Below are 25,471 nucleotides of genomic sequence, written 5' to 3'. Positions count from 1 at the left end.
AGTAATAGTGTTGCTGTTGTCTAAGATTGTCCTTGAATCATTATTATAGTAACATAATGTGTGTTACTTGTTTAAATGATCATAATCATTGGACTACTTGAGTGACTTTAAGAGTTTTGGGCCAATAATGAATTTCTATGTTTAGAGTTCCGGGCTACTAAATTCAGTACTCAGAAGGTCAGAAAACATCTTTTGAATAAGCAGCAGCCAATGAGAAACACTCAACTTCTGACCAATGACACACCCTTGATCAACCATGATCTAAACTCTGATTACTCAGCAACAATTTTGTTGATAAGCAAACAACATTGAGATGTATTTCGGTAGTGTGACGCCTACCTGTGATAGTGCCAGATCCAGATGTGGACACACCCTTATAGTTATGGGCCTCACAGGAAAAAGTGCTGGTCCTGTTCAAACCTGGAAGAAAAACGACACCTGCATGTGAGGGAAACATTGTGAAACCAGAACATCTTGCTCAGCGTGCTGAGTTGGTGAGACTAGTGTGAAGGTAATAGTTTCCATACAGCGCTTTCAACAGCAGGACGATTAGTTTGGGGGTTTGTGTGTGCTTGTTAATGTGAGAGCACATATTTGAGGGAGGGGGAAATCAGTTTTTGCGGGTCTATCTCAGACTGTCAGATAGTTATCTCCCATTTGTGACAAATTGTATATGAGTGTGAATGAACTACATTGTCTTGATGTTGAAGCTTTATGGCTGTGTCTTCCAGGACATTTAAAATATAATATTTCAGCATGTGTGTTCGGCCTGCTTCACTTCAATATATGCTCTTGCTGTAGGAACAATTTCGTATGTAACCTGAAGCCTCCATCATATCTGATTTACACAAATGTGAACCTCATGTCAGGCACCCTTCTTAAGCTTAAAGGTGCTATTTGTAATTTTCAAAACTGGCAAGTGCCAAATACTTCAATACTTCAAACCACTAGAGCGAACCAGAGTTGTTTAGATTCTGAGACCAGATCACAAATGGATCAGATACTGGTAGAAATACTTCAACACTATCTGCAAATATATCAGCTCCATACCATGCTTCTTAGGCCTGAAATGGGACCCTGCTACTTCCCAGTTAGCTCAGTTATCGCTGACAAAAATTAAAACCAGGAAAAAATTCTTCTTTGTCGCTTTCAGTCAGTAGTTTGCACAGGAAATTGCACTGTGCTTCCACTGGAAAATTGATTTATTTTCAACTTTAGTGGGGCAGAGTAAAATATCAGTGATCTGTTAATATGCATGCAGTGAGGAAGGGGCTCAGAAGAATGGTCAAGATCTCCATTTACTAATAATGGTCAAGAGCTTTGGATCATGACAAAGATACAAGTGGCCTAAATCAGAGAAGAGCTGTGTTTTCCTACGCCCACAGAGGTACAAAGTGGTATTACATGACCGAACGTACGTGCGCTAACTTAAAGTTAAAATAGCAACTTCTTGAGTAGTGAGTTATGTAGTTTTACCAGCTAAAATACGTAACATTTTTAGAACTGTTGTTTCGAAAACAGCAGCCAGGTGTAAAAAGTCTGAGTTGTTGTTTTGAAGAAGCTGGGGCTCCTCTGAAGGGGGCCAGAACACTGTGACACACACTGACATTCAACAGAGAATGAGTTCTCTCACAAAGTGACTCACAGCAAGCTCACACACTTGAAACATTCCACAACACAGGCTTACAATACCCACACACACACACACACACACACACACACACACACACACACACACACACACACACACACACACACACACACGTGATATTTCAAGTTTTATCACTGTTATCTAACACCCCAACATTGACAATCAGCCACAAACGCACAGAATATTGCAGTGTGTCGCTCTGCGCTGACGGCACCATGCCTCCATTGTATCGTGGCCGCTAAAAGAACAGGGGGTACGATATTCACAAGGGGGGGGGGGGGTGAGGGATGACCGCTGACTGTGTGGGTAAATGAACTGCCCATCAGGCCATTTCGAGATTGCACCACTTGTCTGTCTTTTTCCTTCCTCCTCCATCGGCTGACCACAACACAACATCCTCTGATCAGCTGAAAATGTCAGAATGGCTCACTAGGAAGAAGTAAACACATGAGCGCGTCTGTGCTGACCAACAGCCTTCATGTCAGCTGGGGAAACGAGTCATGGCTCGGTGATTCATACATACAGTACAGTGAAAACAGATCACCGTAAACAACATGAGTTTTGTACGACTGTTTCCACTATTTTTGAATCAAACAAAGTTTTCGTGACTTCATCAACACATAATATGAAATACATATATTTTTACATCCAAAAGTTGAACGTTCGGATTAAAATTGTCACCTGAGCTCAATCTAATAGTGTTTCATGTGCTGAAGATCAAGCTGAAGGCAAAAACCTTTAAAAAACAAGAAGTCAAAAGTTTTTGCTTATGTTTGGCAGGTCTTTAAAACAAAATGACATACATTATTGGCTACATAAAAACTTTAACCTTGATGTTAATTCATACATTAACGTCTTAATCCATGAAACCATCAGACAACTCAAGAAGAGGTATTATTAACAGATATGGATGGAAAACATGGTGAAGTTAAAGGTACAAAGGCAAGTGTTCCGTTCAAAACGAAAATTTTCCAACAGAATGTGACGAAATACAAGTTTTGGTGTTCAGACAAATACATGTGTTGTAGAGGTACCAGAATTAGAAACACTTTATCAATCCTGGAAAGGAAATTTGTTGTTATCTACTGGAATTAGCATTCTAACCACTTAGCACTGGTCCATCCAGTCTAATAATACCACTTAATAATACAAGTGAGTCACTGCAACTCTGTGCTCCCTCCAGATGTCTGGATGATGATGATTTTGGCCAATTTTTCCCCACACTGGTTCAGTCTCTACAAGTTTAGACCATGAATGATGGCCGGGACATAAATCACCTTGTAAATTGAGACATTTGACTCTAGTTAAGTCTTTTTTTCACCACAAGAGACCCATGCAGCACTCACATCATCGCTGATACCATTCAGTGTTTAGCCAGTCCACGTCACACTTGAAGGGGACTTCGTCACGACATAGATCATGAAAGTCCTCAGTACCGGTAAGAGTGAATTCAACATTTGGCAAATGCTCACACAAAACACCTTTTAATTTTAGAGGTACTTCATGCCATTCCTGTGTGTAGGAGCCCACTGAAGTTTTTTTTTTTTTGTTTTCCTTAGTTTGAACCTGTGGTCTACCACAGCAGCTGTCCATTCCAAAGATATGAGTGGAGGTTACTGTCAAAAGGGTCCTGGTCTACACCAGCCAGCCCGCTCTGATGAGTCAAACTGAATTCTTCGAGCAAACGCCACTGCCGCCTGCGCCCTCTTTCTTCCGCCTGACTCAGCCAGCTCTAACTGTCCTCCTACTGCTGGACTAAACACACACCAGCTATCTGGCAGGCGGCTGCGGTTAGCATTCAAGCTGCATCCAAAACCTCCTCCTTTCATTCTCTTATTCTTTTATCTCTATGTGTCCTCTGAACATCTATTTTTCTTCCCCCAATAGTCCCTCTTGTGCCTGCTGCTCCATCTTTACCCATTAACCACACAACCACGGGGCATATCCTCAATGGATCTGCTGGCACAGAGCCAGGCAGCCCGCTCTCTCCGGGGAGGGTGGTAATTGGTAGTTGTGTTCAAGCCAGGGAGGGGGATTTGGAGGTTTTTGAAACTATAGAAGGTAGTTACAGTTGTTTTTCAAGCGGAGCAGAATAATCAGTCTGAGTGGATTAAATTACAGCAATGATTCTGACATTGCAATTTTATAGAACATTTAAATATAAGAGAGCCTGATGCAATAAGCTGCACTTCTCACTGGGTATATTAACTACATTAATTCATCAGTCACTGGGTAAAAAAACAACTAACTATTCTTGTAGCTGGGGTTTTTGAACTTTTGAGCTGCATGGTTTGGGTCTTTGTTCAAAACAAGCCTGAGGCTGACCACATGTTGTGTTCAGAGTTGAGATAATATAGCACGAATGGTGATACCTGTGAGGTTGAGCGTGGAGGGGGACAGGGCCACCGGGTCCTCCAGGGAGTTCAGAGGAGCACCATCCTGTAGCCAGATAACTCTCACTGGCTCTGGTGGTCCGTGGGCCACACAGTGCAGGCTCAGGGAGATGTTAGCCACCACGGCCATGTGCTGAGGCTCCGTAGAGAAATGAGGAAGACCTGGGGGGGGGGGGGGGTGATAGATAGAGAGAAAGAGACTCAATCAGACTCTAAATCCTTCCTACTCAACAAACCGGCACAGATATTTGTGCAGGTACCTGCAGGTATCTTTTAGAGTCATCAAACTGAACTCACCCTCTAGCTGGATGCGCCCCTCATCAGACAAAATCTGGAGGTCATCTGTCTGAACAGCACATTGATAGGAGCCCATGTCTGGAAGCTGGACTTTCTCAATACTGTACAATGTGCAGAGATAGTTGGGATTTGATGGGTTTCATAAAGATCAAGCAATGCAAAATAAACCACACTGACAAAAGCAGGATAGAGGTTGATCCTGATGACTTCCCTTTTTTCCAATTTTGCACTCCAATCATACCGGGATTAAATACATTAAGCTGGACAGGCACATGGGATTTTACTTGGGTTATTTCAAGCTTAAATTTAAAAAACATAATAGGGTCTTCGCCTGAAGTACCTTCAGGCTCAGGCCCTAATTACTCCACAGTAGCTGGGAGTCAGTACAGTGATGTAAATCTGTAGCAGTGCTGGATAAAGTGGAGGAACAGGAATGGCATTCTCGGATCACGTGCGGCTGCTTCACTGCCAGGATGATTGACATTAAATCTCATGTACCAACATGATGAACCAAGAGAACAAGTATTGCAGAGCAAATCTACCTCAGCGTACTCTTGATGGTCCAGCTGTTGCTGCCAGTATGGACTTGGGACTGGTCGGTGTCTGCATACTGGAGTGGTACACTGTCTCTCAGCCAGATCACATCAGGGGGGTCCTCCTCCTCACCCCCAGTACCCCTAAGGGTGCAGTGCAGTCTGACAGGTTTGCCCAGAGAGGAGATGACAGTGGTGGGACTCAGCTCAAACTCCAAATCTTTAAATAAGAGTGGGGATAAGCAAGATTCGGTTGAGTTTTCATGTCACTTATTAAAATAAATCTTGTATACAGCTCAAATTTAAAAGCTGGTAAAGCACAAAGTATACTGATATCCTCTAATGATGCTCTGGCTCTAGATCTAAGACGCTGCTGCCGTCATGGAAATAAGGTTGTGAGGTTCAAGTGGTTTAAGTTGCGCAGCCAGTTAGGCGGATGACTAACAACAAAAAAGGATGGTGTATAATGTTTTTATGCTTGTTTATTTTCCTGTTCAAGACATATAAATACTTTCCACCAGCTCTAACATCTAAAATAATGAATACTTAAAGTTAGGTTTCATCTAGAAAATGTTTTTTTCCAAGTACTCAAAAGTAGGTGACCTTGTCCACAAAGACATTTTTTCCCTCCTTCATGAGTTCTCTGTGACTGCAGGAAGAACCAGCCATGTTTTTAGCTTGGAGCTCATGACAACAAATAACTAACAACAATAACAATTACAGTTTGGACAAGTGCAAACGGTTGCACCCAGAGGTGTCCTGAACGAGCAGGTTTGGAAGGGTTATAGTAGTTTTTTTGCATGAAATTAAAATTGCTGTTGATTACTGAGTGTATGGCTGGATAAAGAAGATGTGGATTACACCGGACAAAGTGCTTGGAAGTTTGTTAATGGCGGTTTGGGTAGTTTTGCTGTTGTTTTGTTGTTGTTGTAGGTGTTGTTAGCTGTCATTTGCCTCAAGCTAAATATACACAGCTGACTCTTTCTACATTCTGGAATCACAAATACGGGCTGCAGGAGGGGACGACATTTGCGAGCTCAAGGCAACTATTTGCGAGTATTCAAGACCCAAAATACACTTTTTGGGTAACGTATTACTTTAACGAATTCCAAATCATTGATGAATGACAATGAAACAAGGAAGAGAATTGACAGGTGAGATTTGAATTCCTGTCGACTTGTTAGTTAATCAAAGAATTACGTCTTAATGCTGCATTTTGCTTGAGTTGGTTCTGATAAATGTTTTCCTCCATCAATATCACCACCACCACCACCACCACAGTTATCTGCTGTCTCTCACTGATAGAGGAGCCGACCTGAGCTGATACTGGGACAAAGGCTCCTTGTTAGCCGGCGGCTGCTCCTGCTGACAAGTGTCAGACACTAAACACGTTCAGTCAAAGGCCTGTTGGTCGTCTCGAGATGTCTGCAAATCTGCTCAACGTCCAAAAAAATTACCCAGACAGGAACATAAATGTGATGAGTATAAACTTCCAGGTCTGGTTTCTTACTTTTAAGACATTCAAAAGGAATGAGAGGTAGTCTTGGGGATGTTGAGGGTAAGGCATTCGCATTTTTAAGATACAGGAAAGGTCACAGCCCCTATCTCCACTAAACACAAACCTAGCAAGGACACTTTCATATAATGGGCAACTTTCTTTACGGATTCCTTTCTTTTATATCAACAAATAAAAATGTAAAGCATCCACAGTGTTGGCCAACACAAAGCATTCCTTACTCACCATGATAAAACAGATGAAAGATAAAAGCACATGGAGAGCTTCGAGCTCAGCCAAGGCCGATAGCCCACTCTTCCCTTTTATACTAATCTGAAACCATCAGATATGTTTCCAAATGTATTACAGTATATGACTGCTTTTGTTCCATAAGACATGGTTTTAGTTTCATTTCTGAGAAATCTAAATCCACATTTGACACCACAACATATGTCTGGAAATGTTTCCAAAAACAATTACAAATATGACAGAACTTCTTATATAAGTTTTGTGTAACGTATCCTTGGAAAAATAACAGGAAATCATATCCTAAATAAAGGAAACTGCCACTGAAAGTATGGTCTATGTCAGGAAAAAATTTCCCCCAAAATATTAGAAATATGCCTGAATTTTGTCATGAACTTCCCAAGGATAAGTTCGGCAAAATACATTGGAAAAAGTTGATTCAAATTCAACAAAATTGCAAACCAATAACTTTAACATTATGCGTGTCTGGAAATATATCCCAAAATATTGGAAGCATGGCTGATTTTTTTTAATCCCCTACAAAAGTCAATGCGATATATCACGAGAAATAAATGTAAATATCATAATTATTTCATATCTTTCAATGACACATAAATTCTAAAAAAAAAACAAAGCCCATCCTGGATCTGCCCTGTGTGATTCGAATATGCAACAAAAATTTCTGGGATTCTTCCTTGGCCCAATGTTCCGCCCCTCCACCAAGCTTCATGAAAGGTAGTTTTTGCATGATCCCACACACAAACAACATCAAAACCACAACGTCCCTGGTGAGGTAATAATATAAGAACATAGTTGGCTCTTAAATTAAACAATAAATCACATTTGTTTCAATGAGTGATGCCTGTAAAGATTTTCTCAAGCTTGTCAACCTACCCTCCTAGTCTTTTTCATGGCTGACCTTCAACCTTTGACCCCAGACGACTCCACTTGCGACTTATCTAACACACATAAAAACCCTTAATATAAATGAATGTGAACGTCTGCTAAAAAACAATCAAGCCTTAATCCCTGATCTTATCCATAAGTATACTCTTGATGCTGTGAGTGTGCTTGTAATCAAAGTGCATAACCTCAGCAATCAAAGAGTTTGTTCTTGGAGCAATAAATGAAGGGGCCCGCTGAGTCTCCGCTTCACCGCCTCGCTGTCTCTGTATGCTTTCTGGCATTAAAAGTCATTCCACCTTTTATTTTTAAGCTTGGCTGACCTCTTTGAGAAATTCTGCAAGAGCCTGACTTTGTTATTTTTCAGTGCCATATTGACCAAAAACAGACTCGTTTTTTTCCTCTGACTCTTGCCTTTATGTTGTAAACCTTTTTAGAATTATTTTGAGATAGGCAGAAGCCAGTTTGTGTGTGTATGTGTGTGTGTGTGTGTGTGTGTGTGTGTGTGGCTTGTCTCTAGTGATTTATTTGTGCTGAACTACTCTGTCTCCTCCCTTTTGTCCCCTGAATTCCCTCAAGGTCCCACATTTTCTTCATGATCCACACTGCACCTCCTACTCTCATTTGTAGAAAATACTCAGATGTCAGTAGAAGTGCACATACCAAAAATACCCAACACAATCCGAACATTTATCCTTCCTTCAGTCCCTCCTTTCATCCTCCTGGCTTTTTAACGCTGCCTAATTCATTCCCTCCATTCACGGTTGCCCTTCTCTCATTTAGGCCCCTTTCATGCCATTCTTTGGATTCATCGCTACACATTCTGCCACCTCCCCTCTCCACTCTTTCCCCTCCACTCTTGCCCCCTTTGCCCATCCATCATTTCACTGAGTCAGACCGGCTCTGACTCACAAACATTCTCTCTCCTGAAACCCCTCCTCATCCCCCACAACCCTGGGCCGGAGCCATCCCTACATCCAAATAGGAACTGAGACATCAGGGAAAAACTCAGAAATCATCAGCCAGAGCTAATAAATCACAGCTGTGTTTAGTCATACATTTGCTGAGGGGCAGGGGTGCCGCTTCCTGATAAGACAGCACGACCATGATGATGAAAACACACGTGCTGACAGATGATGGTCAATATTTCATCCACTGACAAAGCTTCCTAAGTGGATTTAAAAGCAAACAAACAAAATAATGGCTTCTGAATGATGGTTGGCAGGATTTCCTCACAAGTGCCCTTCATGTAAGAAGAGCTGCTATGTAGACACATTTATAAAGGAGTCTGGTTACCACCTTTCTTTAAAAAAAAAAAACAACTTCATACACAGCTCATGTTCACAGCGGGATTTATATCCTCCCTGAGATACATCTCTTAAAACCTCACAGATGGGCGTGACGGGAGGAGCTCCTGCTCTGGATACCTGCTTTGGGTAGTAAAAGAAACCTGCAGAAGAATTCAGGTTTCGTCAAAGACTCTTGAAAATGCAACAACATAAAGAGCTGATAATCAGCTGTCCTCATCACCCTCACCTGCTGTCAGTCAGTCACTTTCATAACAACAGCTTGATTTGACTCACTGAAACAGTAAAACTTGTTGTTTTTAAAGTATTTTAATGAGCCAGATGTTGACAGAGCGTATGTGGTAACTCTTTCCACCCCACAGCAAATTGACTTAATGAGTCCAGGGTAGAAAGCTGACTCGGCTAATTGCTCATTACCATGTTTTTCTCTCTAACAATAGTCAGATTGGATGAAGGCAGCAGCTGACTTACCGCTGAGTGTGCCGGCGGTTACCGGCCTCCAAGCGGATAAAACGCCGGTAAGGAGCAGTAATAATAACCCGTTCATGTTTCTTCTTACAAGGAGAGCACCTCTAGAATTTTCCCTCGGGAGAAAAGCTGCGGAAACATCACCCATCACCGCATCTCCGCTGCGCAAAATTGTGCGCTAAGAAAGTTGACGTGGAAATGCGATTATCCACAGATGAGAGCAAGATAAACCGGATCCCGTCGTTTCAGTTCCCCATTAAAAGAAGCAGACTGTATAAACAAGCTGCTCAGGCGAAGTCTTGCTTCCTTCTTGTGCTCTTATTTTGTTTGTTTGTTTTTTTCCAACGAAACGAATCCAAAAAGCGCACAGCTGAGCGCGCACCAAACTTTTGCTCCTGCTGATAAAGTTGTCCGAAGTCTATTTCTAGAAAGCGTCGGTGTTTTCCGCAGCGTCTCTCTCCTGCCCACCGGTTCCCTGCGACTCCCCAGACATCCCCCCCTCCTCTTTCTTTCCCTTCTCTCCCCCCTTCATACAGGAGGATTCAAATTCCACAACTCAAGTCCTTCTTTTTTTTTTCCAGCCTGCTCCTCCTCCGCCTACTCCTGAGTCTCCCTCGCTTCTCAGAGGATGTGAGAAACCCCGCGGCATGCTGATTGTCTCGCACAATCCCCCATTCGCTTTTTAATTATAAAGAGGTTACAAATGGTGGAGTAAATCACCCGTTTCCCGCGTGAAACTGAAGTGTCAGTCTGGGGCAGACAGACCTGAGATCTGTCTGCAGGGCTCAACAATAGCACACCCTTGATATGATCATGTTTTAATATAAGAAATAAGCATTAAATCAGACCAAAAACTCAGAGGCCCAGATTTTTTTAAAGTTGAAATATGAATTATTAAAGTGTAACCCTCTGAAGTACTGGGCTATGGTGTATATATTAGAATTATCTTGTGTTTACCATCTGTTTAATAGGTCACTGTTTGCAGTCCTCACATTAACTATATGACCTGATGGTTACTGACCCACTATGTCACACTATTTCAACACATTTCACACCTTTTTTTGAGTTTGTAACTAACAAACATACAAAGTGAGATAATTAAAAAGTTCCAAATGACGCAACAAATGTTAAGATGAAATGGTGCTGTTTGTGACTATTTACAACGAAATTCAGGTGTTATTAACACAATTATTGAGAGCTTTATCATAGGTCTTGCATTCCCAGATTGTTAGATTGTATTACTGTTGACATGACTTTTTATCTGTACATGTTATCTATATGTGCATTAGCTTAAATTGATTTTACACATGTCAGCTTCTTCTGGAATTAAAACTGTGACACCTTGATAAAGGCCCACAAACTTTTGTGTGTTGTAGCTTTTGTCAGTCAGATTAAGATCATCTTGAAAATGGATTTTGCCCCCCCCCCCCCCCCAACTTTCAACCCCATTTCCACAACTAGAAAGCAGTCGGAGTGCATTCCTCAACGAAGGAAAACTTTCGACTTTTCAACCCCTGGAACTTTGGTACTCGGGGCCTAATTAAAGCTGCAAGCAGCAATGAACGGACCCTCACTTAAATTCAGGTTGTAGATGTCTTCAGGCCTCATTAAGTGTGACGTTTGATAAAGATCTGACCATGTGGAGTCCAGTAAGAATGGTGGTTTGTTCTATGATGAAATATCTTTAAAAAAAAAAATTGGCTGCCTTGTCATGGTAACACTGTTTAATGAAAACTCAGTCGTCATAATAACGCATCGAGAAGTTCTGAAGGTGTTTCTGATTAAATTTGAGATAAATCTTGTCAACTGGCTAGGAGAAGTGTACCTCAGCCTGTCATTTCCTGTTGCTACCGGGTGAAACTTTGACTATTTTGCCCCAAAATTGCATAGATTCCTCCTTCGTCAATTCTACACCTCTGGAGAAAATCGACCTGAAACTTTTTGTGTAATCCTGCAGACAGGCAAACACGCAAACACACAAACACAAAAACCATAACCTTCTTGTTCCACCAAGGAGGGTGTGCTTTTTAAATTGATTTATTCAGACCTGTCAGTGTTTTATTTACATCCTTGAGAGCTGTGAGTTAAAATGTTACATGTAAAAGCACCTCAAGATTACTACTTGGGATAATCTCATCAAAATGTCTCAGAATTTGTTTGAACTCACCATTGTAACCCAAACAGCCTGAAGCAGCATTAGCTGTCTAGTCTAAATAACTCGCTGATTGTCATCAGTTTTGGAACGGTGTTTACCGTCAGCCATGTTGTAGCTGGCTGTGTTGTGACGGAGGTGATGCTGGCTGTCTGGGAGAGCACCCTGCACAGTTCACATACCATTCACCAATAATTGATTTGTTGTGTAGATTCCTGCCTGTTTTTTTTCCACCCTCTTTTCCCATGAAAATGGTGGGAGGTGCTAGACTCAGGTTGCAAAAAACAAAACAAAAAACCTGGGTCTCCCTGGCCCTTTAAGAATGGCCCAGTGGACAGTGTTGTGTTCCCAGGGTCTTTAATGGAGACAGAGAGAGACTGAGAAAGACCCCATTGTATACACTCGCTTTTCAATAGGAGCTGGAGCAATGGTGCTCTCACTGCTCCCAGATAGACAGGCAGGGAGGGAGGGAGGAGGGTCACCGAGGGGGTCCGGTACAAGAAAGAGGGGTGTTCTACTCAAAAACACAAAGTTTTTGGGGCTGGATGGGTGTGGAAGGAGTGAATGTTTGGGTTTTGTGGGGGATGGGCGTCTGTGACTGAGGCACACCAAAACCTAGCATTCCTGATTCACCAGGATTTAGGGATTTTTGGTTGAACCTAAAGTGGATTACAAGAGTTGAAAGCACTTGCTTCCGAAGCCTCTGCAGCAGCAGCAGCAGCAGCAGCAGCAGCAGCAGCAGCAGCAACATGAGCGATCAGGACACCAGTTCTTGTGTTGTGTCACAAAAGAAAATAAAGGAGTAAGACATCTTTTTCTGCTCTGCAACAGGGTCACAATAATAAGACCCAGCTAAGCTTTTCCTCTTTTTACTGCAATGTGGATACAATTTCTCACCAACCTGTTGATACCTCACTTTGGCTCATGATGCCTGGAGATTACAGAGCCTCTTCCTCCCCCTGCTGGTGACTGAATCCACATGCAGCTTCCTGAGGCCAGATTCCAATTGACAGAAATCAATTATGGGTGTCCCTACTTTAAATCGAAGAAGAAAAGTGAATTTACTTTGTATAAGCGATGGAAATTAATTTATGTTTTTTGTTCACCTCCATTGTACCAGAGATTATCTGCATGGCTGCGGTGTCTTTTTGGAACCTGTCCTGCAGGTACACTGGTATGTGTTTCTAATATTCAAACTATTTAGCCTCATTCATAAAATGTTCCTCTCTGCACAAGGGTTTTTAACCCTCATTTTAGTCTTACAGACATGAAGCAAAGCCCGATGACTTTTGACTTCCTTACCTCTGTCATCTGTCGTGCATCTCTTGCAGAGATGGAGACATGAGTCATCAACTTTAGGATGACTTGTGACATGACTTGACAAAATAAATAAATAAATAAGATAACTGAAATCCACAACTCAGGACTTGACCCCACTTGAGTCATGATGACGTAAATGACTTGACTGTGTTCATATTGTGTTTTCAGTTTGAAAGAGAGTAAAAAATAAAAGAGAAATACAGGTTTAAAATTGAGTACATGTAGGTTTAAAACAGTAAACTTAAAGTTAACTGAGTAAATGTAGTAAACTTCAGGAAAACATCCATCTAGAAAGCAGAGTTAATGAAATTAAGAAGGGTTTAAGATGGAGTAAATACAACTTAAAAAATAGCAAATAGATTAAATATAGGTTAAAAAATTGTAAATGAAGTGCTTTTACAGTACTCACCACACAGTAATGAAGGACTTTTTGTTATTTAACTTACCAAAGAAAAACAACTTGGCGCTTGCTTTAGAATTGAAGATTTAAGATTTATGTGCGACTTGCAAATGTCTGCCTTGATGAAATCTCCGATCTCTTCACACTGGACTCTTTTAGCGTGAGCTGCGTGAAATCTAGTATAACAAGCGTTCTCACCAACACTAGAAACTTTGTTTTATTAATATTGTCAACATTCCCTGTTCATATGCTGCCTTTTCACTGCATTATAAAACATTGCATGCAAAAAGATACTTGCAGTGATTACTCAGAAATGTTCTATTGTTAACAATGAAGCTAAATTGTCCATGTGATTTAAAAGCATGTCCCCTCCTGCTGATCGCTGATCAGTTTAGTCTGGTGAACCGAGAATCTTTTCATGAAATTTGAAAATTCAGCTGGTCGCACAGACGGATTTTCTCATGAGCCGGTGAGCCAAATCATATCCACATTTAACACATCTGCTTTGTTTTAGATGTGAACAGTTTAGCAGAATCCATTTGATTCCACCAATGTGTCAGAAAGGAAATAAACAATCACACCATGACTGATGTAGTTTTCCATCTTAAGGACTAGTTGTGTTTTTGATTTGGCTTCTATTCATAAACACAGCAGGTCAACACTGTGGGAAAATCTTACTCTAAAAAGAACCAAAGTTTTGGCATTCAGTATATTTCCTTTTCTGACTTTTGATAACTCATTTCTAAGTGATGCATTTGTGTTTTTGCAGTTAATTAATTGATGACAATATCCAACCGGTAACGGAGAAAAGTAAGTAAGAAAGTTTTGATAATAAAAAAAAATTATATGGGAGGTTAACGCTGCAAGTTTAAAAAGACATCATGACAAGATTTAAAACTGCAAACGTGTTAAATAAAAAAATAAGGATCCATCCCCCATAATTATGACTGATTTAGCTCATAATTTCTATTTGTTGTTTCTTATTTTTCGTTTGCTATTTTTTTTTAATTTCAGAAATGTAACTTAATCTAATGATTTTGACTTTTAATTCCAAAATCAAACTTCTAGTTCATAATTTTATTTTATCTCTAAACTAGGATTTGTTAATCCATGGTTTTACTTCTCATCTCAAAATTACAATATACCGTGGGAATATAATTTTTACTGTTACAGAAATGGACTTCCATAGCTCTGTCTTTAATATATGTGAGGTCAAAACTTTCTTACAGCTGTTTACAAAAAAACAGATATTATTTTCAGCTGCCTGCTTATTTTATCGGTTTGTCAGGATATAAACAAAGTTTTTATTTGCTACACATGTGTGAATTTGTTCCGTTTGCATGTGTTTGTCTTAGTCCATCCTGCTGAATCCTCCCATCCTTCATTTCCTCAGTGTCATAAATAAACGTTTGTCTTGGGAAATATGTGGCATGAGTGATGTCATTGTCTCCTCCTGAGCCTTCCTCTTACATAATGTTGTCTTAACCCTCATAATAAGTGAGCGCAGGTCTCGTTTTTTTAATCTCCCTCGGATACAAGAAACTGTAAATATCTTGGAGGCGGTTGCTTTGGAGGGCTGAACGTAACCTAGGTCTGAACAGATTATAATCTTGGTTGGGCCTATCTACAGCACTGCCACAACAGGCTTCCAGCTGTGCGAGAATAATAATCCCTCTGTTTTAATCTGCCTGAGCAGGAGGTGATCCAAACTATGGTTCGGAAGCCATCCATGGGAGCAGAGAAAACAGTTTGATGATGAGCTATTATAATGACCCATATGTTGCATGGAGGGCTGCAAATAGAAGCTTAAATCCGTGCATGTGTTCCTGAGAGAGGAGCAGTATGAGAACGTCCAGCTGACATCTGGTGGAGGCTGCAATGGAAATCATATGATCTTGCTGGTGGGATTTTAGCCATTGCTGTTATGATTGTTTGGACCTCTCATGGGATGTTTATATGTGCGTAAGCTAGCTGGGAGGCTCCAATTCCATTCAAAACAGCATGGGTTTAAGGAAGGAAGGCCTGAATTGTGGGGATTACTCTCTCTCTCTCTCTCTCTCTCTCTCTCTCTCTGTCACTCTCTCTCTCTGTCACTCTCTCTCTCTCTCTCTCTCCGACCCTATTTTTCAGCATCAAATGCTGTGCTTCTCATTGCAGTCCCTAATGCTGTAGATGACCGCAGGTATGGGCACAGCAGGTGTTCATCGAGGTTTCCTCAGGAAATATGGTAGGCATACTTTGACTCCTCCACCCCTGAGCATCCATCATGTCAGGATGTTACATCCTCTCTGTTTTTCTGTTTGTTGTTTCAACATATTAGCCTCATATATTTGCTGCTTTTAGCTCTGAGGTCAAGGTCATCTGTAGCAGTGCTCTGGGGAGCTTGTATTTTTAATATTTAGAATTGCTTGATGTTACTGGTGGAAAGTTCTTGACCTTCTATGTTTGCAGTTGACATGATATTTTTTGCATTATGCAGTAGGTCAGATAGTGTGGGAGGCACTGGTGGATGATCATGTCATAGCGAGTTCCATTTGAATGGTTTTCATCACAACAATTTTCGACTGTAAAACAAATTCAAAAAAGCTTTTTTTTGTCAAAATTTAAAAGAAAATTAGAAACATTTTTTTTTTTATTCAGACTCTTTGCACTCTTCTTTATTTTTGACTTTGTGCATCCATCCACCTATGCATCAATGTATGCATCCATCTGTGCAGCCATCCATCCACCTCGCTGCATTTCTGCCTCCACTGAGTGTGCATTAGATAAATTGGATTCAAATGCACCTTTAAGGAAAACTCATTTCCGTACTCTGATGATCCATTATTGATATTCAATAATTCTATTTTCAACAGTGCAGCACAAAAAACTTATTTCATTTGATCAGCTCTTCCTAACATTTAAAAACAAAGCCGCCAGAAATTAAAATTGAAGCAAACAAATCTGATCAAGACAAAGATGAAGTACTTCTCTTTATTAATTATTATTATATTATAAATAAATAGTATAAATTAGTCAGTCAGTCATGTATGAAATTGTAAAGCAACAAGGGTAATAAATTTGGCGTGACTAGTGGATTGTTATTATATCCTGGCTGATTGACTCTGTGATAAAATATCTAAAATTTGGCAGTATCCTCTGCAGTATCAACATATTTAAAGCTTCACTGCTGAGCCTTTGTCTCCATCAGCTGGTAGTAAAAGCTATTACAACTCTCAGCTGTTACTGCATATATAAGCTGTTTTGAGGTTTACACACAAACCCAGCGAAACCCTGAATTTGTACCATTTAAACCAGAAACATTTGGAAAGTGCAGAAGAGCTCTAATCAAAGTTATTATCTTCATACAAGTTAGCAGAGGGGCTAATCAGACATAGCCACCTCAACTGTAGCCTAGTTGAGTTGTAAAACGATGGAAAAAGGTTTTATAGAGTCATACAATCCTTGTGTATTTATTTCACCATCAGAATTTTAGCTATTTCGTCCGACAGTCTTAAAGAGCTGCACTGTTAAATAGTTATTCGCGTTCACGTTAGCAGAGGGGCTATCGGGAAGTAGCTGTGTTACTGAGTGCTACGCATACTGAACGCGCTCAGTATGCGTCCTCCCAGCAGTGCACGCAAACTCTATGTAGTGTGAAATGCAGAGGTTTATTAAGCAACAATGGGCTTGATGAGAATTGTGTGAACTCATTTGACAAGAGTTTGAATGTATGCATGTTGATTTATACGTCAAAGAGCTTTGCTTTAATTTTAATGATAAATATTTAATGATAATTTACAATTCAAATGTACTGCAGCACCTTCCTGGCTTCCGGTTTCACATTTCAATGGAACTACAATTCTGTCTTTCATCATAAGAGTGAATGAATTGATAGATTATGAACATTTGAAGAGTCCCTTTTCAGTTAAAAGGTTATTTAATGAGATGCTGATGGTGCAGAACGGTATTGTAACAGAAATCTTTAACACTGCTCGGGGACTGCTAATATTTCAAAGGGGTCCATTGTTGGGAAAACTGATTTAGGGGGTCGTTGGAGGGTGAACAGCTCATCAGTGTATTGACTCAACAACTACTGAAGAGAAACACTCTCAGATCGCTGCTCCAACTCTGAGCTGAGGGATATGAGTCTCCCCTCCGTCTGATTTAATCACTCCCACATGTGTTTTCACAGAATGATGACATATTCTTTTTTTCAAAGCCAAGTCATGATTCAGGAGCCAATGTTTCATGTTTTTGTGTTTCTCTTACATCTGTTTTATATCTTAGTTGGTTTCATTCATGGTGGTGTCATAACGCCTCAGTGGACAGGGGAAGTGGATACTTTTTTACTTGCAATGTCAGCAGTTCAACATCTTTTTATTTCCTTTCTCGACTGTGCTGAACAGTAATAATGAAATACCATAGAAATCAATGCCTCACAATGTCAAGTGTAAACTCCTACATCGCTCTCCCTTTGGCAAACCCGGTCGGTCAACTCTAATCCTCTGCGTCGAGAACTAGAGCAGATCTTCCCTGTCCATCACCATGGGTATTAACAGAGTGGATGTCTGTCTGGGACACACGTGTGTCCTGTCCCGAAAACTCACAGTATTATCCAGAACAGACGCTTTGCTCTTGTTTCTACAAGCCAAATGCTCACTTTAATACATGTTTTACAAACAAAGAGCCGCTCAGAATGGCTGATTACTGGGTCACAGAGTCCATTTGACAATCACGCCTTGATGATACCTTTAATTAACAATATGGAACACATAAAAGAGCATTTCACCCATTTGCTTCTTTTTTTATTGTTAACTTTGCCAAATAGGTCAAGGTTTTCTGTGACATTTGCCTGCCTTTCAGCAGGATTATACACAGCAACGTGCAAAGACTATGAGGCTGATTTTCACCAAATTTGATATTTTTGATACTTCACCACAGAACAGGATATTGATCCAATCTTTTCCAAACTTAACATTCGATGAGAGCCAGAGGACATTGACCACCTGAAGTTTTAAGTCATAGTCTTAGTGTCACCTAGCGGTTACAGGAAGTAAGCCTGATGTTACAAACGTTATCTGATGTATTTCAAAATCACAATGTTGTCTTCCCATGATGCACAGCAATATTACACAGCATCTGTGATTCTGTCTCTGCTTCAGGCGGCTTCATGTTTAAACAGTGGAAGGAGAAGTACGTGGTGCTCACTATGGAGGGGAGTTTACTGGTGTGCCGCGATGCAGAGTCCCCTCCGGATCAGGTGGTATCTTTACAAGCCAACTGTGAGTTGATAGTCGAAGGCCGAGAGATCCTTGACCTGCCCAAACTGCCTGCAGGGGGCAGGAGGGACTGCTGCTTCGCTCTCATCCTGCCCCAGAGCAAGTTCCTCCTGCTGCTGACAGACAACCCTGACGACTGCAAGTGGGTCTCTCTCAGTCTCACATGCTTGGACTTAAATTAGCTTCAGGGACATTAATGCCGCAGTCACATTTATGTTGATAAAACAAGGAAACAAAAATTCACTTTTAACAGTACAATCTACTTGAAAAGTGAATGATTGACACAGCTTCTGCCCCCACTTGGTAACATATTGACACAAACATGCAGGAGTTCACAACTCCTTTGCCCCACTTAATTTCATGTGGTTGTTTATGTAACTGGGGCACTTTACACTCCTGGACCTGGTTCAATCATCATGACTTGTCATATTCTTCTTTCACAGTCTGTGGCTGACGTTGATCAGGAAAGTCAGAGAGGTGAGTCCTCGGTTTTGAGTCCAGTCTAGTTTGGCTGTATTCCATCTTGTTTTCAATCTCAAAAACTCCTTTCAGTCACAAGTTGCTAATAAAGAGCTGAAACAATGATTTTTTTTAGGCCAACCCAGAAGTCAGCACCCTCATGGGTTCCCTCAGTCAAAAGGATTTTTACATTATGAGACTTAATGATAACAAATGAACTCTACTTTCATGATTTTTGGAAGCCTTAGTAGAGTTATTATTTTTGCCGCACAAGAATCTTCTCTCTGTGCGATGATGTTTGTAGTCTCTTTTAGCTACTTGTTGGCAACTGCTGTTCCAGCGCTAACTTAATCATCGGCCACTATCACTCAGAATATCCCTTGCTTCCTCAGGGTGTCATGTCACCCCTGACCCTGCAGAGACAGCGCAGCATCACCCGGTGCATCACTGACAGAGACCCCCTACCCGACTCCTCCAGTGACAAAGACCCGGGGTCACCCAGGGTGGGCGAGGGCACCCCTCCGCTGTGTCATGTCACTGAGCGAGGAGGTTCCCTCAGAGACCGTGGCCACAACCAAGGTCAGCTATCAGTGAATATGTCCTAACTACAACTTAACTGTATACTTTACATTGATAGGCTGATCATTGCAGTACAATGTAATAACTTTTGGGGGATAATCGCAAAAATACTCAGGTGACTAAAGAACCAGTTTGAACGAGGAAATTCTGAACATAAACACGCTTATTTTTAGACATCATGACTTTTATTCAAAAACAGTCAGGTGGTCTATTTGTGCAAAATCAGGTGAAAATGAAACAAAATGAGTCAACAGATACAATAATTGTAAAAATCAAAAACTACATCTATATCTCTGTCTCTCTGTCTCTCTCTCTCTCTCTCTCTATATATATATATAATTTCTAGACATTGCTCAAGTATTTCTTAATTTTTTTCAAAAACGGCTTTCATTGTTTTTTGTTTTTTTTAACCATGTAAATGATTAATATGCAAATATAGCTTTTACATAAGTAGACCGTGTTAATGTCTTTGTGTGAAGTGTTTGTATTTTGGGGTTTTGAATAAGACATGCTTGTATGCAGCTGTCGTTCAGAGGTGTTAGTTTTTAAAATGTATCAGGAGAAGGTTAGAAGTTGTCAGAAAAATATGGATACCTGAAAGCCCGATGATGCAGCATCACACCTCTGATAGTTTCTTCTGAATCCTTTGAGAGTTAAAGCCAGAATCATGATCGTCTCAAAGTCTGAGTGAAGAGGTAAAACATCTTCAACACTGAAGTTGCACATTAAACAGGTGACAACATATGGTGTTATAATATCTCCTATAGCCAGTGGACCACGGCGACCTTTGCGCAGCGTGTCAATGGCCCCCCCTCATCGTGTGTCGGATTGCCTTCGCCATGGCAACAGCAGTGATGCTCGGGCGGTGAGGGCAGTGTGCCTACTGATGGGAGGGGCGGCGGCCTCCTCAGCTCTGGGCTACCTCAACTCCTGCTCCCCTTCATCCCCCCTCGCCAGCAGAGCCACGGAAATGGCTCACGGTGCAGGAGGGCTATCAGACCTATCCGCTGGAAGCTCCTTCCACGCCTGCAGCCAGGACGTCGACTCGCCACACTTCAATAGCTTCGACTTTGAAGGAGACTCCGACTTTGATGCTTTTGACTGTGGAGGGTTTGCTTTTTAGTTGTGGCCAAACAGAGAGCCACATACTCTCTTCACAATCCCTGTGTTGGTATCCCTTGATGGCAAAAGGACGCTGTTATTAATAAGTTACTAAATGTCTAATTTATAAATTCATGAAGGTGTTCTTCCTGGCTTTACGCCCATGCTCCTCAGGTAAATCATTCATGAACAGTTGGTCTGTGTTGCACTGTTTCACTCTCTCCATACGGGACATCTTGAAGTTAATTACGTGAGATGATTCAGACATTTGGGGGGAATTTTACATCTTAGTCTTGTATTTCCACTGTATGCCTCATCACTGTGTTTAATTTATAGATTTTTTTTTATGTGACCACTGTAAATATTTTTTTTCCCCTTTCGGTGGCAGTTTGTTTGATTTTCCTTTCTCTCAGAAATCACCCTATCACCTACCATCTGCTGGTGTTTTACATGAAATGCAGTCCAAAGGTGAGTTCTAAATAAATCCAGCTGTCACCATGACCACGCATCTTTCTCTGCATCCATCTGGTGTTTGATGATGAAGATTTGCACATGATGGGGATGCAGAGATCGGATGGTGGCATCTACTTAGCAGAGATTTTGTCTCACAGCAAAAAATAGATAAAAAAAATAAAAATAATAATCTCTTGGAGTTATGCTCATGACCATGGATCTCAGTTATTATACAGTCCATAATATTCCCAGCATTAGACGATACTGTCTCATGTTTTAACCTGATCTTTGATTTAACGCTGGACTGTTTTATTATTTTCTTTTTAGCGGTGGAGGATGTAACAGAGTATGTATTTTAATAAACCTAAAATTTGTTTTTGTCTTAAAATAATTATAAATTCAGAGGTGTTTATAGAACAGCTGTGACTCACGACAAGCACCCGTTGTCTACATTACAAATACTGTTTTTTTTGCACTGAGATGATGACCTTCCTGTTTTCCTCAACTGATACAGTGACTATGCAGAAAAAATTACATTTTTCACACAGACATTTATAAAAACATATGGCCTCCCACATGATCTTCTCATTCTGACTCTAAATAGAAAGCCTCAAGATTAATTTTGAAACGGATACCATATTTGAACCACAACAGGAAAAGCAAGATTGGACATTTTCTCAACATCTCTCATGAAAATTGCTTAAAAACTTATCAAAAATGAAAGGCTTATTTATGAAGAAATCAACTAAAAAGACTACGAGACGATGCGATGTATGTAAGGGTACGCAAGTGTTGGTCAAGAAAAGCACCTGAGGGACCGGCAAGACAATAAAATGTGTGTAGTCACTGTATTTTACACTGATTTGATGTGAGATTAAATGGGGTCAGTGACATCACGGTTGTATTCCTCCCTGATATGTGCCTGTCTCAGTGACCTTTGACCACCAACATCTTGTCAGTCTCAAGTCCCAGTGGGCGTTTAAGTAAAATTTGAAAAATCAGAGATATCATGTTGAAAGGACTGACGTATGATGGCCTGAAAACATAATACCTCCGACTTACAGCTTTCATAAAATTAATGGTATGCACGGCGTCAAATGTTGCTCCCGCTAAGAACCGTGGAACAAACAGAACGTACGTCTAAATATTCAGACTCTACATCTTAGTTAACTATTTATTGTGTGAAAAGGGTCAGCAGCAAAGATGCACTGAGGTGTGGAGTGTTTAAAGGCTTTTGTTGGACAATGCGCACCCCCCCCCCCCCCCGCCATGCTCATTAATCCTGATCTCTCTCTGATGTTGTCCAAAATAAACAGGCCACATTACATAACAGTCTGACATGCTGAAGCTCCTACGGACTTGATTTAATAAGATACAACACCGCATTCAATGACATTTTCAAACATTTGCTCATTTCTGACAATCAGTGTGTGACTTGGCAGATTTGACAGACATTGGTTTGTTTTTTTTTTGTAGGTTTTAGACAATTTAACATGGTAGTCAGGCCAAAGTCCACTGGCAGGTATGTACAAAACCACGTGGCTCACCAGATTCAGCGGCCAACGGTAGATTCTTAAAAATCCACTCAGATATTTTTTTATAATTTAAGTAACTCCTACAAAGTGATCTGTTAACGAGTGAGGAGAAAAAACTAAAATAAAAGTAAAGAGTATCTTAAAAATGTGCGTGTAAAGGTGATCATTGCAGGGTTGATCCTGATTGAATGCTTTATTTCAGACTCACATGGTCCATATCAATTACAACGAAAATACAAGTGTGCAAAACTACAATATAAGAATATAAAACAATACAGAAAGAATTACACTACAAAGTGCACGACAATTTTGAATACAAAACAACAGCAGTGAGACTGTAGGATATATATTAAGAGGATGTGCGGAGGCATCGATTCCAGTGCTTCTATACCTTGCATCTCTCTGTTTAGTCTCAGTTGGAGCACTTACTAGCTTGTTTTTTGACTCTAGAAGTTGGCACATAAACTTATAAATGAAGTTCCTCTGCCCTGCATGAAAGGTGGCGACGTTGCTGGTCACAAACATAAAACTTGCACTTGTCCATCTTGAAACCTTAAGCATGATTCATTATAATAAGCTCCTTTTTTTTCATTTTAGCAGCCCTGTAGTTACACCACAGGTGCGCTGTGTATAGAGGAGCACAGTAGGCTCTGAACAGACCAACTTTAACATCATCTGTACACATATGAAACGTGCGGGCCAGCATATTGGCCCGAGCAGAGTGTTTGCAGCACTGGTGCTGTACATCATCATCATCATCATCATCACACATATCGTCAGAAATGCCGTGACTCAGGCATCGCGCAGCCTTCGGCGCTTCAAGGGTGCGATCAGACAGCATAAAAGGGGGAAACTTTAGATTCAGATCTTCCTGGTTTTAGCTATCCTAATGACACTCTTTTTAGGGTTGAATTTGATGTCAAATTGTGCTCCACAGTTTGAGCAGACTTTCAGAAGTTGTTGTAGGCCAGAACTGTAGGGAGACATAATAAGAAGATCATCTGCATAAATCAGGTGGTTGATAAGTGTCCCTCCCACCATACGTCCAGTCTTACACTCTTTAAGCCTCTTGGACAGGTCATCCATGTACACACTGAAGGGTACGGGAGACAGAATTCCTCCCTGCCTCACTCCATTGGTGACAAGGAAAGGCGCATATACTGTATACAGGAACCCCATCTAGTTTGCATAATTTGGTGGGAGCACCAGAACTGTGGGATCCTAATCAGATTGGGTGGAACCCCTCAGGGTTTAAATTTGGCAAACAGTTTCCAATGATTGATTCTATCAAAAGCTTTTGATGCATCAAGAAAAGAAAGAAAGAAACACAGTGGAGTTCTGTTGTTTGTATTCTTCATCCTTCATCTTTGAGTGCGTATTTACATCAATCTGTGCCTCGCTTGCTCTTGAAGCCAAACTGGTTATCAATCACATAATCGCTGAGCCTATCTAAGTTTATTATGTCTAAAAATTGGCCAGTAGTTGTCTGTACTGGAGATCTTCCTAGTCTTGTTTTGACTACAGGCACCAACAGTACAGACAGTATGGAATCTGGTAGTGTGCCACGCATTAACATACCAGTAAAACACATGGCAAGCAACACTGGGATTCTCTCACAGCCGCGCCTCAGATGCTCTGCTGATAACTGATCAAGGCCACATGCTTTGTTCCTAGACAGTTCTTCAAATGGCACAGCTCACCTCAGTGGGCCTAATGACCACACCATCATTTCTGAGAACAGTTCCAAGTTCAAATTTCTCCCTCTTGACACAGTTTAAGATATCACTATAGTGTCCTCCCCAGGTATCTGCTCTATTTTCTGGCCCAGTGATACCACCAATGCTGGATGGCAGTGGCATTTTACTGTTATTGATAACCTTTATATCTTTCTGGAACACTTTGGCATTAATGTGTTGAAGCTTCTTGGCCAGGGCGTTGGCCCTCGTGTCTCGTTTCTTTTAATGTAGCGTGCGGCATAATTCACTCCTGCATTTGCCCATTTCTTGTGCTCACACTCAGGCCCTTGTCGAGGTCTCACTGACATCACCCAGATTTTGAAAGCTTCCTTGGCCTCAGCAGGTAGGTCAGATACATATTCATTCCATCCGGGTCTGGCATTATGCTTTTTACCCCTTCTACTGCATGCAGTGTTATCGTATAGGATAAGGCCCTTATTAGTCAACATCTTGTAATGCTAGAGGTCTTTTTCTGTGGCTCCATATCGATCTATTTTCCCGCTCTTTTCTTGGTAATCACAGCTGGTCGGTTCAGGAATATTCTCTACATTTAGTAGTAACCAGACAGGTATATGTGGCCATAGCATACAATATCTCCGTTTTCTCCAGGCTATCATGAGCATCAGCTGTGCTTACACAGTGATCCAGCCAGGATGTTGTGTGCCATGCCTCGCTTGTGAGTGTAGCTATCGGCAGGTAGTTGGACTATGCTAGAGAGCACCAGCTTGTCATACATATATACATGTACACGCACTTTCTTTGATAAATGTATGGGATGTACACATTCAATATAACAAAGGCTTTGTCATTGTGCTCAACCTTTATTGCAATACCCCAATCCACCTCGAGCCTTATCACAGTGACCCCCCCTTGCCCTCTGCTCTCTGGGAGGGTTCAGGTGAGGCCTAATCTGTACCAAGGCCTTTCTCAAGGGTTGCTATTATCTCTGCTGGGGTTATTTCATGTTAAAGGAAGTGCTGTTTTACCTCAGGAGCTCAATCAACCAGAACTAGATAAACAAGAACAGTAAGGTTTTTAAGGATTTGCTGTTGATTCATGCAAACCTAAAATAAGTCAAGAAATTAGTAAATTGTTGTTGTTTTTTTAATTTGCCGTGAAATAATTCAGAAAATACAACACTCCTGAATTTCTTATGTGTCTTAAAAGTGGTGGTTGCTAAAC

At 40.9% G+C, this 25,471-nt stretch overlaps 2 protein-coding genes across 2 annotated transcripts in view; one reads left to right on the top strand and one right to left on the bottom strand.

The window, feature by feature from the left end:
* Positions 1–9,765, bottom strand: part of axl (AXL receptor tyrosine kinase) — a 33,536-nt gene extending 23,771 nt beyond the window's left edge. Inside the window, exons 1-5 of the mRNA XM_086216385.1 lie at positions 9,297–9,765; positions 4,884–5,094; positions 4,342–4,442; positions 4,024–4,206; positions 340–420 (exon numbers count right to left, since the gene is read on the bottom strand). Coding sequence (XP_086072511.1) covers positions 340–420; positions 4,024–4,206; positions 4,342–4,442; positions 4,884–5,094; positions 9,297–9,441 — 721 coding nt within the window. The 5' untranslated portion in view covers positions 9,442–9,765. The remainder of the gene's footprint in view (positions 1–339; positions 421–4,023; positions 4,207–4,341; positions 4,443–4,883; positions 5,095–9,296) is intronic.
* A 5,195-nt stretch (positions 9,766–14,960) lies between these two features.
* LOC147254850 (uncharacterized) lies at positions 14,961–22,597 on the top strand. The gene is made up of 6 exons (XM_086215225.1): positions 14,961–15,066; positions 15,323–15,392; positions 18,310–18,568; positions 18,870–18,903; positions 19,278–19,464; positions 20,232–22,597. The coding sequence occupies exons 2-6, from the start codon at positions 15,338–15,340 to the stop codon at positions 20,585–20,587; spliced, it is 891 nt and encodes a 296-aa protein (XP_086071351.1). The 5' UTR covers positions 14,961–15,066; positions 15,323–15,337; the 3' UTR covers positions 20,588–22,597.
* Positions 22,598–25,471: the final 2,874 nt, after the last annotated feature.

This window comes from Aulostomus chinensis, chromosome 10 (genome assembly GCF_037954235.1).
Source record: "Aulostomus chinensis isolate RoL2024-O1b breed Wild chromosome 10, RoL_Achi_v1.0, whole genome shotgun sequence".
Classification (NCBI taxonomy): Eukaryota; Metazoa; Chordata; class Actinopteri; order Syngnathiformes; family Aulostomidae; genus Aulostomus; species Aulostomus chinensis.
The sequence above is the reverse complement of the archived record's forward strand: the minus strand, read 5'-3'. Positions and strand labels throughout refer to the sequence as shown.